General features: G+C 38.5%; 2 protein-coding genes across 3 annotated transcripts; both read left to right on the top strand.

The window, feature by feature from the left end:
- Positions 1-2544: 2544 nt before the first annotated feature.
- Positions 2545-7530, top strand: synpo2b (synaptopodin 2b). Its single transcript, XM_067584753.1, has 2 exons — positions 2545-3253; positions 4179-7530. The coding sequence occupies exons 1-2, from the start codon at positions 2560-2562 to the stop codon at positions 6518-6520; spliced, it is 3036 nt and encodes a 1011-aa protein (XP_067440854.1). The 5' UTR covers positions 2545-2559; the 3' UTR covers positions 6521-7530.
- A 4690-nt stretch (positions 7531-12220) lies between these two features.
- On the top strand, positions 12221-18176 carry myoz2b (myozenin 2b). 2 transcript variants are annotated; one of them, XM_067584754.1, is made up of 6 exons: positions 12221-12380; positions 13543-13659; positions 15245-15411; positions 15823-15916; positions 16690-16837; positions 16918-18176. In XM_067584754.1, the coding sequence occupies exons 2-6, from the start codon at positions 13578-13580 to the stop codon at positions 17147-17149; spliced, it is 723 nt and encodes a 240-aa protein (XP_067440855.1). In that variant the 5' UTR covers positions 12221-12380; positions 13543-13577; the 3' UTR covers positions 17150-18176. The 2 variants fall into 2 exon arrangements, with proteins under 2 accessions (XP_067440855.1, XP_067440856.1); XM_067584755.1 differs by lacking the exon at positions 13543-13659 and having other exon boundaries at positions 12223-12380.
- Positions 18177-19758: the final 1582 nt, after the last annotated feature.

Consider the following 19758-nt stretch of genomic DNA (forward strand, 5'->3'; position numbering starts at 1 on the left):
TGCTTTACTGACCCCACCAGCCCAGTGCAAGTGCTCGTGTAACTACGTGACAGGACACACTATGAAATTCAAATTTATTAAATTTGCAAATGACAATGATTGCCCTCTGGAAAACATGTTGTGTTTCTTTGTCCTTCTTACACAAGACAGATCTTGCATGAACTAAAGAAAACTTTAATTTGATTAAAATTAAATAAAGTCGGTGAGAGCTTTGAACAAATTTGAAGGGGGCATGCAGGCTATTAAATATACATTTTTTAAGGAAAGGTATGTTTTCTATTCCACATACTTTATCTCATTGTGTTCCTCTAAAAAACTGGGCTAGTTTTGTGAAATGCAGATGTATTCAGGTGTGAAATAATACATTTTTACCTAGTTACTAACCTAAATATTCAACTGATGTTTCTGTTAGCAGCAGGAACAAAGAATAAGTGTCAGTCTGTGAGTTTATCTTTCCTTCTAACCAACACAACTGTTGGTCAGATTGCTGTGATATTTAGTTGGATATTCATGATGATGATGATGATGATGATGATGATGATGATGATGATTCAGCAATGGATGTATACTGGACTTACTGTATATCATCCCCTGGTCTTTCATCTACTGCCTCCATAGGGCCACAATATTTAGTGGTATGCAATAAGTAATAGAATAGAATAATAGATAGGGGCTGATGGACATGAAATGTATGTTAATTTAGGACACTACATGCCTCTCTCTAGCGCTACACGGGCCAAAATGTCAACTCATAATCTGCCAGATTGCTGACCACATTAATGCTCCCACTGGGATCAAATCTACTGATTGTTATAACTGTATAGCGTCTCCCCTCGCGTCACACTCAACTAATATCCACAGTACTGGAGAGGTTCTAATAATAGAAAAACCATGAGTAGGTTGATATGTTTTTGTCATGTAACCTAATCAACTTTCCAGCCTATAAAAGTGTCTAGCAGGGCTTTAGACTTTGAATCCTGATTATTTAATTCTACTATATATTAGGCAAACATACTTTCACTGAGTACCTTTTTAGTTAAATGACATTTGGTCTAGACAGCTAGTAAAGACATTGCCGATGGTTATGATGCCAAGACACTTCAAAAGATGATATTGGGTTGTTTATTTCTTTAGCAATTTAGCTCTTTTAAAAGTCCTACTAAATTGTTTAATTGTTTGTATGTGTTTGCCGAGGTGTGGGGAAAAAACAACTTTTGTAATATTTTAGTACACCACAGTACCACAGCACAGTATTGGCATCAGCAAAACTAAGTCTTTGGCTGCTATGGGTCTGGGAAAGGACTCTGTTGAAGAAAGTTTACAGTCAACAGTTAACAGTCTAATCTCCAAATTACTCCAATTTACTAAATTACCCTGAACCTCAATAGCTTTTAAACTGAGGTAAACCTGCCAAGTGAAGAACTGATCTACTTGTATGTTGTAGCCTCTGACCTTTTTGTCTCATATAGTCCACGTCTGCCGCACAGCTGAAATTTGATATGTTAAAAATACCAAAAGGACAAAAGATAAATGAGTATGAAACTACAAAATATGAAGCTTCCACAGAATATAACACTTTTTAAAAAAAAAATTGAACAATCAGGAAGTGGATTCATTTAAGTGTAACCATTTTGGCCTGCAGTATTATGGCGACACCTTCTGGTGGATTTTAGGAAATGTTGTGGTCCTGTGGAGTAATTTCTGGCCTTCCCAGCAGTTGAGGGTTGCTCCTCTGTTCTGAGCCAAGGTCTATAAATCCACAGTGTATGCATTAACAGGAACAATTTCAACTGGATGCCAGTATTGCATTTTACACTGTCCTACTAGTTTATGAAGATATAGTTTTCAGTTCACATATCGATCTACTAATATGAGCAAAACTGAAACTTTATTGTTGATGTAGTTAACATCAGTGACAAAACAAACACTGACTTTAGGTGAGGTAGTAGGAGGCCTAGTATTTCTACTATGTATAAAATAAATTCTCTCTCAGATTTAGTTCTTAAATGGAAATGCTGACCACCGTTTGTTGTAGTGATAGATGAAAGCAGTGGAGACAAGGAAACCTCACTATATAAACAGGAGTTCGGAAAACAGCCACCCAATTGTTTTGTTTATACTCTTGGATGTGAATGCCGCTTCCCCCATGATATTACATACCATTCCATTTAGAGAGATGGCAGCCCTGATGAAACTGCCAAAGCAAGGCTGCACTTCCTATTGGGGAAAGGAATCATTTTAGACAGTTACATGGTAGTGTACTAATGCTGAAATGTCTTGATCTGAGCAGTAAACACATCAATGAAATGCTAATAATTGTTAGAATTTGAATTTTACCACATTTTGAGATTTTTGAGTCATTAAATCTATTATTTACACTCCTGTCAGTTTATGGAGATCACTGGCAGTAGGTGGAGGTATTTCGTGTTTTTATAAGTAACATGTGATAGTTACAGAATGCTTTCAAGGTGAAAGGGCTCTTTGCCTGAAGCTTTTTGTCTTTGTCTAAATGAAGGTATCATTGGTGACACCCGGGACATTGTAAAAGTGAAATTGGAGATGGAACCAGAAGCCGAAGAAAACAATGATAACTTGGTCCCTTCGTCAGGTTCAGAGGGTTCCCAAGAACTTTGCGTCTCTGAGTCCTTGGCAGAGTCCTACAATGAAGAAGATGTCAGTGACGCAGAGTACCCCTTTGACCCACAGCCTGCCCAAGTCCCAAAGTCTGACCCAGAGTCCCCAGAGCGCCTTCAATCACAAGACTGGGAGCCTGCATATGAGCAACAGTCCCTGCCTGAACTTAGTGGAAGCGAAGAGGAGGTTTCATACCAAGAAGAGGATAACATCTACCTTAGTGAATCAAGAGAGTCAATTACAGAGTCTCCTCACATCCAAACTTCACCAACATCACTCTCCTCACAACCAGAGCACCCTGACCTTGATCCTGAACCTCACACTGGCCAGATATCACGACTGCACTCTCAGTCATCTTCCTCCTCTCTCGGCTGTGCTGCTGATATGACCCTGGCCTTGACCCTGACCACAGAGCAGCCACTGGGAGCCAGTAATAGGCAGGACCCAGAGTCTGGGAACAGGAGGGTTGAATCTTCAGAGGAAGGAGGGAGTAGTGAAGCACCTCCTGCTTCTGTCTTCTTTGGAATTTCAGACGAGGGTGCTGAGCAGGCAGAGAGGTGGAACTCAGAGTCTGACACAGATCTGTGCAGACGGGACAGGCACTGGGCAAGGTACACACGTAAGTATCTATCTTCTGTCCTCATATCTATCTTCTATTCCAGTGGACATTTGAAGCTTGTGTGCAAAATATACAGCATTTAGTTACTGCTTATTTCTTAATTTAAATTATGTATGATTTATTAATAGATAAGATATAATTTTGTGGTTGCTTTAAATGCAGCTGCAGAGCCACAAAATTAAATTTTTGCTCTATTTTTTGTTTCGATTTTATATGAAGCAAAATGCTTAATTTAATCAATAAATCATTTGTGCAAAGCACTATGGGTGATGGTTATTTTCATGCTGTAACGTGGGGTCTATTTGAGGTGGACTTACAGGGAGAATTCCCATGGCTTTAATAGTCAGAGCAGGATAAGAATAAAATATGACCATATGATGAGCTTGGCAGAAATGGATTTGACAGACAACAGCATGTGTCACCCTGGCCTGACACCCGATCCCTTTTCCAATCGTAAGACTTGACTGCAATGGAAACTGAGCTCCTCACTTTCCTTGCCTCATGGACCCCCCTAAGTTAGGTGTAAGTAAATATGATGCTTTTATTAGTGTGCTTGCTTCACCAGGGGCAGCTTTAAAATTACTCTTACTTGTTATTAGTGTGCTTGCTTCATATAATAACAATGATAAAATAATGATAATGATAAGGTTGGTTTCATTCAAAAACTGAGCTGAAATAATATCAAAGTATTGTATGAAACTTAAACAAAAACCCAAAATGTAATTTCACTATTTGTCTTATAGTTGTTTTACTCTACTGAATATTAACCAGTCAAACATTGGACCTTCTTAAGCTTAGTTTGACAGACGTAATACCAAAATAAAATAATATTTGCTTACTGTTTATTTACAGTTTTTTATGCTTTCATCTTCCTCACCCCTCCCTTCTCTCTCTCTCTCTTTTTCTCTCTCTTCCTTTGTCTCAGGGCTCAGTCACAACGAGAGCCAATCAGAAAGACACGTCAAGGAGACAAAGTCTAAATGTAAGCGAATTGCACGGCTTCTAACTGATGCACCCAACCCTCAAAATAAGGGAGCCTTGCTGTTTAAAAAACGTCGCCAAAGGGTCAAGAAGTACACACTTGTGAGTTACGGGACTGGTGATAACAAGCTTGACAGTGAAGACCAAATTGAAGAAGAAGCTGAAGAAGTCAGAGCAGCTGAGTATAACTTTGTGGCGAAAAGTGACTCTGAGTTAGAGGAGGAGTACGCTGTTTATCACCAGCAGCATAATTTAAGTCTGAATTGGGGAAGTGTTCGAGAAATGGAAGCCCTACCAGAGACACAAGGGAAGGGAGTTTTGATGTTTGCCCAGCGCCGCAAACGGATGGATGACATTGTGTCAGAGCAAGAAGAACTAAGGAGTAAAGGATTACCTGTGGAGGCATTAACAGAGCCTGAGCACACAGAAGTACGGAATATTTACGACAATAGGGAAATGTATGTGCATACTGATCAAGGCACCTACATGGATGCAAATGTCAAGCAGCAAGTAGAATACCAAGAAAATATTCAACAGACAAACCACCTATCCAATGTGCCAAGACCGTTGGTGCCAAACAGAACTGCAAGGCCCTTCCTAGGATTTCAAGACAGGACAACTGCTGCTGCCATGCCTGGTGCCGTTACTCCAGTGCAAAGGAAGCAAGAACCAAGATTCAAAGTACCTGTGCCTGTTAACACTAGTCCGCAAGTGTGGTCCCCAACTGGAGACATCATAGCCTCAAGAGATGAGCGAATATCTGTGCCAGCAATTAAGACCGGCATCCTTCCAGAGTCAAAACGGAAAGGCATTAATAAACAACAAGCATCAGATCACCTTCAAAACAAAGGGGAAAGGAGATCTTATATTGAGGCAGAGGAAGACTGTTTTAGTCTAGGTGCTGAAGCTTGTAACTTCATGCAACCCAGAACAATAAAACTCAAGAATCCCCCTCCAGTAGCCCCAAAACCTATCATCAACCCAAAATGCCCACCTTGGATGAGAGGTCCTTCTGGTGAGCCTTATATCCCACCAAGAAGTCCGATTTCACAACCCTCTCGCAGTCCTGTGGGGCCTCATAATCAGCATTACTTACAACAGCAAGATTGGGCTCAGCCTCAAGAGATGGCCAGCCGATGGGCATCAGATCAAGCTCAGGCAACACTTCAAACACCTGCCAGTTCTTGGGCACCAGTCAACTCCTCTTCTCAGCCTCATCTTCAGCCAACCACAAATAGCTGGAGTCAACAGCCGTCACGATCCCCTGTGAGTATGCAGGCCCGCAGTCCTACTTACAGCCCACATCACCCACCGTCACCCACAAGGAGTAAATCAGACAGCATTCTAAACTCAGTCGCCTCTTGTCCACCACAAGTAGGGAAGTCTTATGTCCACCCATCAAAAACATCACAGGATTCTCCAAAGGGTCAATACTCAGACAGAGGTATTAGTCGGGCTGGTGATGGGCCAACCATGGCGGGAAAAGGTGCAGAATTGTTTGCCAAAAGACAGTCCCGTATGGAGAAGTTTGTTGTTGATGCTGAAACAGTGCAAGCTAACAAAACAAGATCCCATTCTCCCACGCCGTCCCTACCTAACTCCTGGAGGTATTCTTCCAATGTTCGTGCTCCACCCCCTTTATCATACAATCCCATTCTTGCCCCTTTCTACCCTCCATCAGCAGTAAAACAAGCCCCTTCCACAAGTCCCAAAATTAAGCCTAAGACCAAAGCGAAACCTAAAGCAGCCCCAAAGCACCTCAATGCCTTAGATATTATGAAACATCAGCCTTATCAGTTGGACTCATCACTGTTCACGTACGATAAAAGCCCCAGCCCTAAACCAACTCCAGCATCAAAGTTTGAGGTCATCAAAAACCTTAAATATAGATCTGCCCCCTCTCATTCTTCCTATACTGCCTCTGAGCTTGATGTTGAAAGCAAGTCAGAAGCCCCTGCTAAGCCCTCTGGATCGGTAAGTTCCAAAAATCTTTCTGCCCGCCAAAATGCCATATCAGCTGAGCCCTTTGCAACTGACAAGCATTTGGATGAAAAGCACACTGTCACACCTGCTGCCCATCACATAACCAACAAGCAAGCACCGAGCGTTCGACCCGCAAGTTCGACCTCGCAGCATTCATCTACTGGTGACAGCATAGCTTCAGCTTATTCTCCTGCATCTCTTATTGCTAGGGGCGCACTTCAAATGGCTCCTCGGCCAAAGTTTTCTGCTAAGAAGCCAGTAGTGACAGGCAAACACTGGAAGCATGTTGCTATGATTCATTAGTTATAATACTGTATATGGTCATGCTCTGGTGTAGTCAACACTGGGACATTAGACTACAATTACATCTGCAACTTAGCAGCATTCAAAATGTCTTACTTGACAAGAGAAATGTAGAGAGACTTTTGCACTGTCTAAATGTAGGCCACATCCAAAATCATTTACAGCATGCAGCTATATGGATATATTTAGCTGGCAATGCAGGGAAAACATAAGAAGACAGTTGAATGTACAGCAAAGCTACTGTAGCTTTAAAAATATAAATAAGTAATTTAGCACATTACATCATCTTCCTGAAACTTGGGAGGTGCAGGTGTGCTTGAAACAAGAAATGTGAGACAAAATAATGTGTAGTGATTCTCAGGAAGTGCTATTATATGTGCAATAATGTGTGTAGGGAGCCTTGTTCAACTAAGGTATCTAGTTTTAAGTTGTTGTTGTTTTTTTTTTTTTTAAATAAGATCACATGCATCACTTGCATATTTATCACATCAACTCAAAGACTATAAAAAACTATAACATTTATTACATTTAAATCAAATATATAAATAAACTTCATAATTATGTCCTCTGGGATAACAGTAACTCATACAATTCAAATAATTTATTGTGTTTGGGGAGAAACTGTATATGCACTTCTTTTTTTGGATGCATACAATTTGCAATTCCTTCAGTCTCATTCCTCACAACAGCTAAAAGCATTAATGGTAGTTGTGATAATTTAACCCTGATTACTTTAACTGTGTTTTTATATGGATATATTTTCTTTTCAGTTATGGTCAGTTATTTAACTGTCAGTAACGTCATCAGGCATTCTGTATCCTCATCTTTGATGTAAAACATGAGAAAGTTATCACTGAGATTTGAGTATTCTGCTATTGACATTGACATATTAACAATAGCAACTCAAAATGAAAATAGGAAACAATTGTTTTGTTTGCCTCTATGTCTCTGTCTTTTCTGCACATCTTGTACGCAGCACAGTCATGCTATTAAATTTCTCTTTCCTCCTACCTGTGTACTTCCTATGTGTGTCATGAGCTTCTTTTCTCTTTTCCTGAACGACTGTATCACGACTTTTTCCTCCATCTTGCTCACTGCCTCACACTTAAATGCTTTTATACACACAATTTATTCATATTTGTTGCACCTTCAGCAGTATCAGTCTTCCAAGACCCACCACATTATTGGCTATTTTCAATAACTTATAGTTAATATTAATATAAAATATTATATTGCTGAAAGTCTACACTGTCACTGACCTATATCTTTCAACTTCACTGACCTGATGAGTATGTTTGTTTTCACAACATATCCATCAGTCTGAATGTGAAAAGTTTGGAACTATGAACTTGACCCCAAAAAGATTTTCTACATGCATTTGTTTCAAGGTGCTGGTTGCCAATTAAAGGGAAAAGCCACCCCAAATCAGAATTTACATTTTTGTTGTTTCTAATGACTGTGGACAAGAAGTCATTATGACAGATAACTCTCTCCATAAGCTGGAAATCAGAGCATCAAGAAGTGAAGTTATGTCATCGGGTGACTAGTTTTTGTGTTCACTGGCATTAAATGAGGACCTATAATGATTGGTAACATGGCTTTACAGAGTTTTTGTTGGCAGTATTACTTCCAGATTAGGTTTATCTAAGGCTTCCAGTTGTGAAATGTCCCTATATCACAGTAAAATCACCATTAGTGGTGTCTCAGTGTCCTCAGAGTTGTTCTGATATTTGCTGTTAATGGAGCAGCTTTGAGGTTTGCGTCTGAATAATATCATCACTTCAGGGTGGTCTCTCAGTGGTTCAGCTTTAAGAGCAATTCACTTATGTAGAGGGTACAGTATGTCATTCTTGAATTACATATAAATGTATTTTTAAAAATTACATCTTACATCTGGGTTTATCTTCAGGTTAGCTTTAAACAAATTCTCAATTGAGAATTTGTTTGCCTGCTGTTGTCACACACATTTGTTCTTTTAAACCAAAAAGAAACAACTACTGCTAACAGGACTGCAGCAGTTCCTGTGGTGATATGATAAAAGTTTGTATCACACCATTACCATTACAAAGAGCTATGTAGAGGAGTTAATAATGTGATGGTCAATGTTTCAAGTGAAACTAGTCTGTAGATAACAGTGGCCCATGAGATTTGAGAGTTTAGGTTGCACTTCAGGTCAGATACGACATACAACAAGTGGTTTTTGAGCTGACAACTTCGGATAAATAATGTAGAGAGCATTTTTTGGTCAGATTTTCATACATAGTTCCAATAGTAAAGGCCCTCCAGATGCATGGTAAACCCACCCACATGATTTCTCTTCTTTTGGCTGATTAGAGGTCTTCTCAAGACTGTGTTTGATTGACATCTCCCTCTCCCTCCTGTTAGCTTGTTTTTTTGGAGCGGGGTTTGGTGACCAACCTCATATAATTCTCAGAATAGATTCACCCAACTTTGACCTGAGAAGAGGTCTAATCAGCTAGAATAAGTGAAAAAAAACTGTGTGGGTGTTAAAAATGTTTCAATCCAGGTTGAAATTTTGTGAAGCAACCCTTTAAGGAGACTTGTTCACATTGACAAAATTATGTGAATTCTATTTTTGGCTGGTATTTCCCTTTAAGGAGAGAAAACAAAGACATGGTGGTAAAGCTATAGTTCCAAGCTAACTTTAACCATTATTTTTATGTATTTGATGAATACTGTGCTTATTTTACATTTCATGAACCAACAGCAGGTAAGTTCTGAAATCTTCATCAGTTATTATAAATATTTGGTAATGTCATAAATTGTGGTTACCACATACATTTATATCAATCAAACATAACCCAGTCCACTAATTGGACTACAAATATGAACATTTTTAAGTTATTTAAAAACAGTTATCCTGCATTTGTTTGCAACCCTTTTTTCGCTAAAACTTATCATTCAGTTCTAAATAAAACATTACTGTAATAAAAATATAGAATTACTAGTTGTCCAGTTGTCCATGGATCCAGTGGGTGGCAGCAAAGTCTGCAACACTGCTCTCACTCTAGTCAACTAATATGTGCTTTTGTTTCAGGGACTTGGCAGAAGCCGCTCCCTGAGCCTGCCCAGGCAACTGAGTTCTGTGTCTTTTCCTGGACATATGTCACCTTTGAGCACACCTGGAGGCCAACCATCTTATTTACCTCCACAACGGCAAACATCCTTTCAAGAAAGAGCCTACAAGTCGCTGACACCCTGGGAGGCAGCAACCAGAAGCCCCATTGGTTCAGTGGACGAGGCCTTTTTCTTCCAGAGCCTCCCGTCATCGGTTGCCTCTAATGTCAAATCCGCAGGGCACCGCAGGTCTCTGCCAGAGCCTCCGGATGAATGGAAGCGTAGGGTGTCTCTTGATCCTGCACCTGTCAGTAAGGGTTATTATCATGCGGCCCCAGCTTTCCAGGCACCGTCCATGAGCAGGACATTTTCACCTGAGACACCAGCCTTCTATGGGCCTCCCTTCAAACCTGCCCAGCCTTTAGGGCCTGCCCGTAGGGCCAGTATTGGATACATGAGACAAGGCCCCAGTCCTACACAGTACTCTCCCATGTATAGTGCAGTCCAGAGAAGTTAATACCACTGATTAAGTCAGAAATACGTCAATTAAAGAGAAATATACATCCATGTAGACATAAATGGTATATGATGGTAATGTAAATTATAGTGAACTTGGGGAACACAAAATTAACCTTGTGTTCAAGTCACAGCAATGAAAAAGAAGGTTGTTGACATGTGTTGGTTCAAACTTATCCAATAGGTCAGAGATTTATTTTAGACAATACATTATTTGTGTTCAACTTTTAATTGGAGTGATGGGTCTCACACAAAAAAAACATTGCTATCTTCATGTTATGTGTGGTCACTTGGTTTGAAAAGCACAACAAACTACTATAGCTATTGTGCTGTGTTGCTGATGAGATATAACCCTGCTAAGTATTAATGGATGATTTTGCTATTGTGTCCAGTGATGATTTCAGAATAATTATGTTTTTGTAGGTTATACAGACTTATTTAGGACAGAAGGTGACTGCTACATAAGTGATTTAAGTCAAATTGTAGCGATGAGATTTAGAAGTTAAACTGAACGTGTAATAGATCTAAGAGGTATATGGATGAAACACTGATTTGGTATAAGTTTGATAGGTTGATTTTTCAAAATGCAGTTGGGTGTTGCTCACTGAAAATCCTTGTAATTTTGACAATGTTGGTTAGGGAAAGTTGGTGAGAAATGAGGCACGTGTGGCATGTGAGGCTTTTCACTCATGTATATTTAGCTATAAAACTGACTTTGTGTTCACTTTTTTTAAGTTGACATTATGCTAATTCATTGATATCTCAATATTTTATACAGAGATAACCATTACGGATGTTACTCGCCCTGTATAAAGCTGTCTTTTCTCTCTCTTGTTGCTGTGGTGATAGCAGGTATATTGAAAGTGGGAACATTTTAATGAACTTCTAGCAGTTTCTAGTGCCTGCAGGTTACACATATTTTACGTATCTCTATCTTTCTGTATAACAGCACTGATTGCCAGTGTTGGGATATGATAGTTCAATTTTAACAATGCAATATTTCAAAAATGGATACAAGCATCTTTAGCTATTAATGTAATGTATATATTCAAGTTAAGACTAAAAAATGTTGTATGCATGTGTACATTAATTATCTTTCCTATTGCACTGAGTGGTGATCACAGATTTTAGTGTCAGTGTTTTAATATGACTGATGTATGTTTTTAGCCTTCAAGGCTTTTTTATGGGCTGTTACCCTGTTTGACAGTTTTCTTAAGTAAAATTTAAAATTTTTGCACTTTTAAAACACAAACTAAAAATTAAAAGATATGAAAATGCTTCATTGTCTTAAAAAGTGGAGTTTTTTGGCTTTATTTCTATGTTTGAGGTGGATTTACATCATTTTGTGAACTGAGAAGTGTATATATTTATTGAAGATGAAAATGGTTTTGTTTCATTCTGTGATTGTGTTAAATTTCTTTGTTTACTCAAGAAGAAGGTGCATTGATGTTATAGAAAAATCGCACATGCAGTTAATACTGGTATAAAATAATGACAGTAAATTCAAAATCAAAGTTAAGATTATGTTAAATGTACAAATCTAACTTTCATGCAGAAGCTGCTCTCATTTTAACAGTATATTTCCTTTTAGTTCCATGTATTACAAAATATATTAAATGTATAGTATGTCTGACAAGTATAACAACAGGCTCAACCTTCATGTTGCTTTATAAAAAAATAAAATAAAATAATTGGTGGACCACCATCTAAAGGTTGAGGCCACACTTTTAACTCCCCTCCTTGATCTGTATATCATTATCTAAACTCAGTAATCACACATACGGTAATGACAATAATACAACTCAGTTCGAAGAGACAAGTACACAAGTCGCAGCTGTGCCCAGTATGAACAACCTTCCAAACTTGAAGAAGGCACAGTGCCCTGGAGGTTTAACCCACAGAGACATGTTGACTTTGAAGATTTAGACACAAGGAAAGGAATATGTCTCTGCCCCAAAGAACATCACTGGGCACGTGTGTTGTCCATCCTCTCCCCTCTTTCTCTCCCCTCTCTCTCTCTCTCTGCTAGCTATCCTTGCCCCATGGTGTTTGAGAGGGGTTTTGAGTGTTTGGCAGGTTAAATTTAGCCTATTGATGTAAGCTGCATTCCATTCACAACAGACACAGAGACACACGCTCACAGTTTGGCTTTAGTGTCTGGGAGTGTGAAGATCAGGGAAGATCAAACTACCTACTGTAGGTTGACCCCTGAGCCTCCGTGCTTCCCCTCAAGGATACAGGTTGCACCCCAGGGACACCATCACAGGTATGGACAAGCCTCGTCAGAGTGTGTTTTGTGAATAATTTTGGTATATTTAAATTTAATTTATGTTGCATCAGAACCGTACTATGATAAAATATTTTTGGCTGCATCAAACTCTACGTTAATATTATAGGAGTCATTTTGATCAAATTGATATTCAATATATGACAAATTATCGGTTAATTTGATATTTTTCTATCTTCATAATTGTATTGCTTTGCTTTCTCTTTGTTTTGCATATAAATTATTTTAAAATTGTCACAATATCATTGCTGCAAAGTCAGCAGATGTTCACAATAGATTGATTGAACATTTTTTTTCTCTTTTAAAAGAGGTATATTCATAATCTTACTGTCTGATTTCTTGTTGTTCATTTGACAAAAAAGTAAAAAATACAAATGTGATTGTGCTGGCTACTACAAACGTAAGAAAGTTATTTGTTTGAGCTCTTTGTGTGGGCTGCTTGACATTTGTTGTGTCCGGCTACGAATAAAAGCTCAGGACACAATATTCACCCTTGACCTTTACGCAGGCGATTTATCTAGTGGCAACATTAAGGGAGATACCACTAACATTAGCTCACATACTCAAAAACTGGTCCAGTGACAAGCAGAGATTTAAGAATTACGTGTGCTGTTCAATCGTTGGTACAATGGGGCCTTGGGATTATGCAACACATTGTAATCTGTTAAATAAAACCTCTACAGAGACGATTATAACACGACAAACACTAACATTGCAGATTAGTTTAAGGGGGCACCTACCAGTTCATCTTCAAATTCTAATACATGCAGACAGAAAACGGGAGACTTTATAGACTCAAAAGCAGTATGTGTATTGTATATTATGTATATTATGTAACAAAAAATAAGGCAATAAATACTATCAAGAGAAAGTGTATCCTGATATCCTGTATATTGAATTCTGTCCTTGTCATCTTTTCAATATTCTCTGTTTCATATTGACAGTAACACAATATTACAGATTCAGGGCTTTTTCTCTGACAACTGACGAAAGACAGCCTGACACTTACATTCAACAAACACCAAACTCTTCATGTTTAGCTTTATCAAGTGATGGGCGAGCACTGCTTTAATGGGCTCACAGTGATTGGAAAATGAGTTGGGCGGAACAACTACATCCTGTGTCCTGTATGTGTTTCCAGTACTCCTGCGTTCTGCCAACCTTGCCAAAGCCACAATGTCACAATTCTGTACAATGCCAGCTGGAGAGAGGAAGAAGCGTGCAGCAGCTATTTGTCGAGAGGTCCACGGTACCAATGGTATGATGTAGAGCGGACAAACACACTGCTGCAAGAGAATATCCATTCTGATCTGAGTTCAAAATGTCAGGGCTGCTCTCCAGCACTTGCCATAAATAAGCTAATGGGATGATTTACTACCTATAGTGGCTAATCCTTTGTAGTTGTCCTTTTCAAAAGGCTATTTCTGGGTGGGTAGGTGGGCGGGAGAGGGGAGGGAAGTTGTGCGGGCCAACTATGTAGCTGTTTGGATAATGTGAAGGTCTGTGACAGCTGGGGTACATTCCGTCACTACTGGCGGATGAGGAAGCATCATGTACATCCAAAACTAATTCTCAAGTACAATGATAACTCATTTTCCATGACAGGGATTACAAAATGGAAAATATGAATTTTGTGAGACCTTTGATGTCATCTACGGACCCTCCCTATGCATGCTGAGCTGACAAAATGGGGGACATTTCTGAGTTTATATTTATATTGTTTAGCCGGCGCTAAAAGCAAGCCTGGATTAACCCATCAGGGGACCGCTGGAAATAAAACAAGCTGTCAGACTCTGTCCCCCCATGCACGTCCCAAGTTAGTTAGTTCTAATTCGATTATGCACTTTTTTTTTTTTAAAGAATATGCACCATGTAAATATAATATTAACGGATGCATTTAAGGCATTAAAACAAGATTTTGACACATGGCCTCTCTAAAAGATGGCCAGGGGTCAGCATTCAGGTTCAACCACGGGCCAGTTTCATTCAACATTGTTGATTGGGCGGATAAGTTTGTACAGGCGCAGTAGAAATGCAGGCATGTATGTTTTCAAAGTTTATTTCTTTCAATTCATTTTAGAGTCAAATTTATTTATTTATTTATTTTTGTTTTTAATTGCTTAAGCAGCTGTTATTCATAATAATCATCATAGTCATCATTTAGCAAAAAATGACTCATGTAGATTTTCCAGACATGATAAAAAAGTGTCAGGTTTCAATAATAGTTGAATGAAAATACTGTTGTTGTTGTTGTTGTTGTTGTTATTGTTGTTGTTGTTGTTGTTGTTGTTGTTGTTGTTGTTGTTGTTCTTTCCTCAGAAAATTATTGCCACCACCTGCCACCTGTATTTGTAATTTGAGATTCACTGTATGCTTTGCACGCCTCTCTTCATGTTGGAGTATTATTAGATGATACACATATCATATCATATCATATCAACAGTATATAAATGAAGAATGAAAGTTATAAAACTAATGCGCTACTACTCTCCCATCACTAAACATTGTGTTAAAAAGTAGAAGCCACCTTAAGACACTCACCATTTCACTTTATATGCTTCCAGTATATCACCAAACACATCTGCAATTAATCAAATTACCATAACAGCCAAACCATAAACCTGGGCCAACTTTGCCGAGTCTATAACATCAAGTTTTTTGTTTGGTTATTCTTTTTAGAAAATGTGTCTTTACAGAATGATACATGTTGGCACAAGTACATGTTTTGCAAAATGTTGTTATGCAACATCCAATATACTGATATTGATGACTGTCTACAAAAGCTGCAACTTTTATAGATGTTTTTTCTTCCACTTATTTTTGTTGTTGTTGTTGTCTGACAGGGGACACCATGGATCTAGGAAAGAAGCTCAGCACTCCTAAAGACATTATGTTTGAGGAGTTATCGTTGCTTTCCAACAGAGGCTCCCGACTTTTCAAAATGCGCCAGAGGAGATCTGACAAATACACATTTGAAAGTATCCAAAACGAGGCAAACGCACAGCTAAATGTAAGTAAGCTTGTATGATGTTATTTAGTCATTTCATGCGTCTGAATGACTTCAGACGCATGAAATGACGCTTCAAATCTATCAGAAAATGTGCTCTTGGAAAAAAGTGCTACAACACATGGATGATAACAGAGACATGTGCCTCGTGCCTTTGACATCCTGCTGCCAAATAATCTAAGAGGCTGTTCGGGCACTTTGCTGAGGAGCTGCTCCCTGTTTATCAGTGTCTGTTGATATGATTGTGTGTGTGTGTGTGTGTGTGTGTGTGTGTGTGTGTGAGTGCATTGTCCTTTCTGTGCACATGTATCTGAGTGCATGAAAGACAAGAGCAGCTAAACTTAACATTTTGTTGCACAATTGATGTTTTAACCAAAACTGAATACATGTACTGTTCTTTATTCTGTTTTGCAGAGTGATATTTTATCCGAGAACATTCACCCTGTTGAAATTAAAGTGGACGCACCAGCCGATGAAAACACTGTTAACCCAGACAGCACAGTTTCAGGTAATGATGCCGTTCGGTAGTTGAGGCTTTTGAGTGTCGAGTCCAAAATGGAACATTAAAATTTACACCATTAGCAAAGATTTAAATATTTTCATAAATCAATCATAGTTGTAAATTAAATGTGCTAACATTAGCACTGTGAATATTTGGTCATTGAAAATCCAACCATCAAACTGTTCTTCATTATGCTGAAAATAAGTCTTACTGCTGCACAGTCAAATAAGAGCAACTGATTATGTCATTCTGTCATAATATAGATGACATACTGTACAGTCATAACAGCTGGTTTTATAGCAACTGATTTCAGCAGCATGATACAATAGTATGTATATCATATACTACAGTGTATATCTAATTATTAAAAATTATTAAATGCAGCTTTAAATGCTTTATTTTTTAGTATTTTTTCATTTCCTTTTTTTATTTGAATAGCCAACAAAGCCCTGTACTTATTCTAAAACACTCCTGTGGTGTTCCATCCTGTTTCTATATCTATGTGCCATCCCATGTCGACACATTATATGATGAGTGCACACTTCAAGTATGTGCTATTTTAAGGCTTCCCATCGTAATGATGGACAACTCAGTCTGCCTGTGTTAAGTGTTCTCTAAGCACTGTCTCTATTCATAATCCTATCTGCTCTAAATCTTTAGCAGAACTGCAAACCAAACTGTCAGATCATTATAATGCGATGAGACACTCCTCCACAACATGAACTCATGGTGATATTTGTCCTTCGTGTGCCTCTTTGCTTTTGTCTGCTCCTTGACAGATGCGACTCCAGAGAAGATGCCTAAATCCTATCACTCTCCATGGGAGATGGCCATGCTCAGTGATCCAGACCTCGCTGAAACTCTCAAACTGAGAATGCCTGAACTGGACCCACGACCAGATCTCCCTGAGTACAAATCCTTTAACCGGTGAGAAAACTACTGTATGAGTCTATCTATTAGTGCAGAGTTCAGAAAGAATATGATTCACATCTTGATCTAAATTACAGGGTTGCCACTCCGTATGGTGGCTTTGACAAAGCTCCCAGAGGAATCACATTCAAACTCCCTGAGTTGGACCTGAACCCACCAGCATACCCAGAGCTCCAGGAGCCGGGGATGAAGCGCCCCACCTTCAACAGGACAGCCCAGGGATGGATATCCGAGGGCACCCATCTGATCCTACCCACCATTACACTTGAGCCCATCACAGTCCCAGTCCCAGAGTCTGATGACCTGTAGAGGGTCGTATCTGACCTGGAAACATGATGTTGGCTGAGCAGTCGATTAGCAGCGCAGTTACAGTTTCCCATGCAATGGACAACAAAATGTGTCACGCATCTATTCTGCAGTTGGCCAGTATGTTTGCTGTACACTGAAAAAAAAAAAAAAAAACTGTATCCAAACAAAATTATGTAAATAACAAAAGGAATGTGCTACATATAACTCAAGAGTTTCCACTGACACTGACAAAAAACTGTAAATTTTATAAATGTTCAAATGAATTGATGAATATGTGATGTAAATAAAGACAACTTATCTATTGATGTCACACAATCAAAACTGGAACATACAATAAGTTATACTTAGTAGTAGTACTTCAATTATATCCACAGTAAAGAATAATATTACAGAAAAACACACAAATAGACAGATTGTATGTTCATTGCTATTTATTTATCATCATATATAAAGATCTAATCTAAATAAAAATTGTGTTAGACTAAGAAATATGAAAATAAAATAAAAGTGAGAGCTCTGTTTTATGTGCAGGTCCTGCATCCTCCACAGAGGCTTTATTGTTGAGTGTTGAAAAGAAGAAGAGATAATTTCGCACTGAAACTATGAAACATTTCATCTCAAGAAAATAAGAGAGGTCACATCACTCGAGAGAGAAGATGAAGGATCCTGGGCTTACAGGCATATTCATGGACTTCAAAAGACTTTATATGCAAATATACAGTATTTCACAAACATAATCATACTCTACACAGATTAATACAAAATGGATACAGTCACACCTGCCTTGTCTAGAGTGGAATAACACGAAAGATATAAAATAAATGTTTGCTTTGTTGTTTCTGGTCGATGAACTGAAAAGTTGTAACTTTACACTTTCTCAACTACAGTGGAAATATTGTGTATAAGTACACTGAATGTCTGTGAGTGATGTTGATGCTTTCTGTGTTTCTGGAGAGTTGAAGCTGCTTGATTTTACTCCTCTGTACTTTCATGTATTTAACTTCTAATACAGTTTAAGTGGATCTGACTTCTTGTACACACTCATACACACTGTATATATCAAACTGTATATGTTTAATAACTAACTTATCACACATCATTTTGTGCTACTTCTATAACTGCACATTCACACTGGATGAGGAAACAATTTAAAAACTCTGCCTTTCAGACAGCTGGAGAACAGAGAGTTCTGGCAGGATTTCATGAACAAACTTATTGCATGACTATCATTTCTTTAAAACCACAGTAATGCAAAGAATTTGCATACCATTCACACTAGTGTGCTCACCAGTCCTGTACAGTATGTAGGCAATAGTCATCCATCAAGTCAGATGAACCAACTTTTGTTTTGCTTTTTCAGCTGTTTATTGATATCCTGATAAGAATTGTCACTTTACTTAATTTTGATTTAATGAGATAGTAACTGTGCATTTTTATAGCTGTTCTGACTCCCCAAAAAGAGTTGTTAAATGTATTGAGACATAATTGTGAGAGAATCTGACTTAGTTGGTCACTGAGTTTTATGGTAAAATATAACACGGCAGAGTATGTGTATAGAGGATTGAAAGGGTTGGCCGAGACACTAATGCTGAGACAAAACCCAGTTATGCAATGCAGGTGTGTTTATCTACCAATGGAAAATGACAATCCCATGCAGCATTATGTACAGTGCAGGCCTGGCAAAAAAATAACTGAAGAAAAACAACATTTGCAAGAAAAAAAGACAAAAAATAGAAGAAATAACTAAATGCAAAAACTGTGGGGGAAAAAAAGACTCCGCTCTGCACTAGACAATGCCCCTTTAACTCTCGTTCCCTCACAAGCTCTCCATGCTGGTTTATCTCTGTTTTGAGGTATGACCACATCTGAACCCCCAGGAACTCCAGCCTCCTTTTTATCAGCTGGGTCCTACTAAGAAACATTGATTACTGTTTGATAATCAATTATCCCACAGGAGATTAACACCTGGTCCATAAAATATCCAAACATCTGAATTACAAAAACATATTACTAAAACACATTTTAGGCAAGTACTTATCCAAAAAGCAATTTAAATAGTATTGCTCACTGACAAACACATCAACACCCCTCCAGCTCTACCATACTTGGCGCCTTCCCCCGGGACTCCCTTTTCATAAGCCAATGGCAGCGTCCTGTACAGTTTTGGCAGTTCAGGGTCTAAATAAAGGAGCACAAGTACAGCAGAGGAGAAACAGCTGACAAACAATTGGATTTCCTTGCTAAACACTTTTAACAATAAATAGAAATGTTTAGTACAAAGACTTGTCCCTGTGTCTTATTTAAAAATACTTTCTGTGTGTTTTGTTACACCATGACACACGGTAGAAAAAAAAAACTCTTCAACGTTATCAACATATCATCTTCAACATTATAAGAGCTAGATACCAGACCGAAAATGGTGCCTATACAGTCCAATAAAAATTGCCTGGCAGATAAAAAAGTTTCTAGCTTCCAGGTTTACTTCTGGGGGTATGTGGCCCACTGAATAAGCATAGTAGTGTTTCTCCCTCTGGCCCCACCCTCAAGTTCCCGCTTGTCCCAAACACTTAACATCGTGGTGACATTATGGATTTTTAAATTGCTTTTCT

This window comes from Thunnus thynnus, chromosome 3, assembly GCF_963924715.1.
Source record: "Thunnus thynnus chromosome 3, fThuThy2.1, whole genome shotgun sequence".
Taxonomy (NCBI): domain Eukaryota; kingdom Metazoa; phylum Chordata; class Actinopteri; order Scombriformes; family Scombridae; genus Thunnus; species Thunnus thynnus.

Coding starts and splice junctions, on each gene's coding strand:
- myoz2b (XM_067584754.1), top strand. CDS start 13,578: ATGTCACAATTCTGTACAATGCCAGCTGGAGAGAGGAAGAAGCGTGCA. Junction 15,412..15,822: donor AGGCAAACGCACAGCTAAAT/GTAAGTAAGCTT, acceptor TCTGTTTTGCAG/AGTGATATTTTATCCGAGAA. Junction 16,838..16,917: donor GAGTACAAATCCTTTAACCG/GTGAGAAAACTA, acceptor TCTAAATTACAG/GGTTGCCACTCCGTATGGTG.
- synpo2b (XM_067584753.1), top strand. CDS start 2,560: ATGGAACCAGAAGCCGAAGAAAACAATGATAACTTGGTCCCTTCGTCA. Junction 3,254..4,178: donor GCACTGGGCAAGGTACACAC/GTAAGTATCTAT, acceptor CCTTTGTCTCAG/GGCTCAGTCACAACGAGAGC.